Source organism: Mesitornis unicolor, unplaced genomic scaffold (genome assembly GCF_000695765.1).
Source record: "Mesitornis unicolor isolate BGI_N332 unplaced genomic scaffold, ASM69576v1 scaffold43039, whole genome shotgun sequence".
In the NCBI taxonomy this organism is placed as follows: Eukaryota; Metazoa; Chordata; class Aves; order Mesitornithiformes; family Mesitornithidae; genus Mesitornis; species Mesitornis unicolor.
The window spans coordinates 39,916-43,003 of record NW_010210121.1 but is presented as its reverse complement, the minus strand read 5'-3'; the positions used below and the strand labels follow the sequence as shown (position 1 = coordinate 43,003).

Here is a 3,088-nt window from a genome sequence, read left to right as displayed (position 1 = left end):
CTGCTATTTAGAGAATAATTTGTTCCATTTAGTAGTGTTGGGCTCAAAGGACCGCTTTAATCCAGAGAGATTAATTATAGCCTTTGGAGTTATAAACACAATTTGGGAAGCGAAGCAGAGAGGGAGAGAGGTCTCTCACACTGGCGATTAACAAGTTTACGTGCTTCAGGGCTGCACCACACAGGCTGTCCCCCCGCTACAACTGCACGCTACAGGCAGAACAGGGCACAGCATGCCCATAAATCAGGGAGAAACAGCCCCTGAGATGTCCAGAGAAGACACTATCCTGCAGCACTGCTATGGGCAACTAAAATACTTCTCGGGTGTCCTTCACTGAAATACAAGTTCACCTGCACCTTGACATCCTTTGATCTCACTTTTATTACCTGTGCCAGCAACAAGCAGTCACCATGCCGAGACAAGCAGCAGCAGTCAGTGGGCACAGGACCTCATCCACACCACCTTTAAACCTCTCACATGCTTTCATGCATCTCTCCCTCTGCTCATCACTGTGTCCCACAGGAGACACAGACACCAGCAACAGCGAGCAGGGCAAGGCTGGGAGAGATCTTACCTAGCAAGCGGTTGGCTGCTCCCTCTTCCGAGCTCTCCTCGGCACCCTCCTCCCCCAGGCCGGAGGTGGCTGAGTCCTCTGGGGCAGATGCAGAGCCAGGGGTGCTGGGCCCACTGACAGACCCTGAGTCCCCTTCCTCACTGCTGGAGCCGTAGCGGTCGGGTTGGGCAGCCGTCCCACCCTCGCCGCAGCTCCTCCGCTCCTTGCGGTGCACTCGAGAGTGCAGCACCATTTGGTGGTAGGTGCGGAAGATCTTCCCGCACTCGAAGCACTCGGTTGACTTGTTCTGGGCAGCCCGCCGGCTCTGCCGCGAGGCCGGGCGGTAGTCCACGTCCCCCTGGGCGACCGGGCAGCTGTCCCCTGGTGGGGCACTGACGGTCTTCTCCGGGCGCCCGCTGGTGCAGCTCTTCTTCTTGGGGTTGCTGGAAGAGCTGGGCGACTCCTGCTCTCGCTTGCGCTTCTCCTGGTTGACGAGGATATACTCTCTCTTATCTTTGTCATAAGTCACGTCTGCATCCGCCAGAGCCTCATCCCATCCCACATACTTCACATACTCACAGGGCTCTACTACTTTTCCTTTGGTGGCCAGCTGCCAAGCTTGGTAGCTATTCACCGGATCCAGCTCAGCTACTCTTTTCCCAGGCTGTCCTCTTGTAACTCTGTCCAGCCCTACAGATGGCCTTAGATTGAGACACTGCAAGAAAAACTGCTTCGTTACCGAGGAGCTTAGGCTCCCATCAATTAAGTCCTCGGCTTTATCCACGGCGCTGCCCCGCTGCACCTGGTAGTGAACAGAATTATGCGCTTTCAGGCTTTCCATATTTGTAAACAGATTTCCACACTTGGTGCAAACTTCATACAGAGACAGGCCCGTCACAATCATCTCCTCCTGTATCACGTCATTGATAGTGGCTATGAGCTCCAAATCGTTTTTTGGTTTGTTTTTGCTCCCAGTCTTGGGGCCGTGCGACTTCATGTGGTTTTTGAGAAACCAGGGCTCTTTGAATCTCCTGCCACAAATGTGGCACCCGTGATCAAATGACCCTCTGTGCTTTTTCATGTGAGCTTTCAGGAACCAGGTTTGACTAAAGGCTTGACCACAGACTTCGCACGGAAACTCGCCTGCACTCAACTCACTCTTGCAGTTCTCAGTGTAGGCCTCCCCGTTTGGGACCTGAGCAGTTATATGGTCCTTCTCTACGTGGCTTAACAGCGTCTCTTCCCTCAGGGTCATGTAGCTACACAACCTGCACTTGAACGGTTTGTGGACCTGGTGCAGGTGCTGCTCCAGGTCCTTCTTCTTTTCAAATTTGTTTTTGCAGAAGGTGCACTGGTAGGAGGTCAGTTTGCCATCCTCCTCGGCTGGCACCACCTCCGTGACCTCCTTCTTGCTGCTTCTCAACAAGATCTTGCTGCTGTCTACCCGAGCGGTACCGTTCAAGATCTTGTTGCAGGCGGACGTGCTTTTAGTGGGGCTGGTGCACCCACCCAGGCCCTCTGAAACGCCCATCTCTCCCAGCTGTGCCTCTCCTATCTCCGGCTCGTGCCCCTGACTTAAAATGCCTGTTCTGTGACTACGAATGTGGATCTTCAGGTTGCCCTTCTGGGAAGCCCTGTGATCACAGTAAGGGCATTTGTAGGGCTTCTCTCCTGTGTGTTTCCTCATGTGCTGCGACAAGGAGCTCTGAAACGGGAAACTTTTACCGCAGATGCAGCAGCTGTGGCACATGGTCTTGTCAGCATCCACGTCGTGCTTGCTTAGCTTGCCTGGGCTGGAGGATCTCCGTAACTCCATGTCTGCCTCTCTGCTACGATCCATCTGTATCACTGCAACACGGGCTGAGCGGGGCAGGAGGACAAAAGCATGTCCGGCAGCAGAGGAGGGCTGGACCGCGTTTTCAATCATGCGGTTCTGCAGAGAGGGGTTTTATTGCTTCATTCTCGGGTAATGTTTCTCCTTTCAGCTGCTCCAGAGAGTCCGAAGCGCCGATTTATTTCCGTGTGCTCTGTAAGCGGATGGCATAGATTACCTGAAACAAGAACAGATTCACACTAATGTACAGAAACTGTGTAAGTAAGATTCTTAAATATATTTAAACCTTTTCTTATTTTTAATTCAACAGCTTTCATCACTCACCCCTCATTCAGAAGCGTACTACACTACAATTTATTGGACGAAAAAGCAGTAAAGGAAAGGAGCAGCTCCTCCTTTTGCCGATATTCCAGACCTCAATGGCAAGCATTCAAAGTATCATTAATAAACAAGTGAAATCCAAACAAGAGCAAACATTCATTTCCATACACTGACATCACGGTGTCTATAAAAAAGTAAAAACTTTAAAAATACTTTTTTGTTTTAAAACCAGGCAGAAGTGGCTAAAAATACACCTTAAATGAGGAAAACATTTCTTGAGGGGTTATTACACTTTAAATCTGTGGCTTTACCATCATGTGTAATTTCATGTAAAATACTTACACTTGCCAAAGATAAAAGGCTTTCCTAGAGACTTTAGC

At 50.7% G+C, this 3,088-nt stretch overlaps 1 protein-coding gene across 1 annotated transcript; it reads right to left on the bottom strand.

Moving 5' to 3' along the window:
- Positions 1 to 506: 506 nt before the first annotated feature.
- LOC104547415 (zinc finger protein 516-like) lies at positions 507 to 2,480 on the bottom strand. Its single transcript, XM_010193084.1, has one exon. The coding sequence runs from the start codon at positions 2,478 to 2,480 to the stop codon at positions 507 to 509; it is 1,974 nt and encodes a 657-aa protein (XP_010191386.1).
- Positions 2,481 to 3,088: the final 608 nt, after the last annotated feature.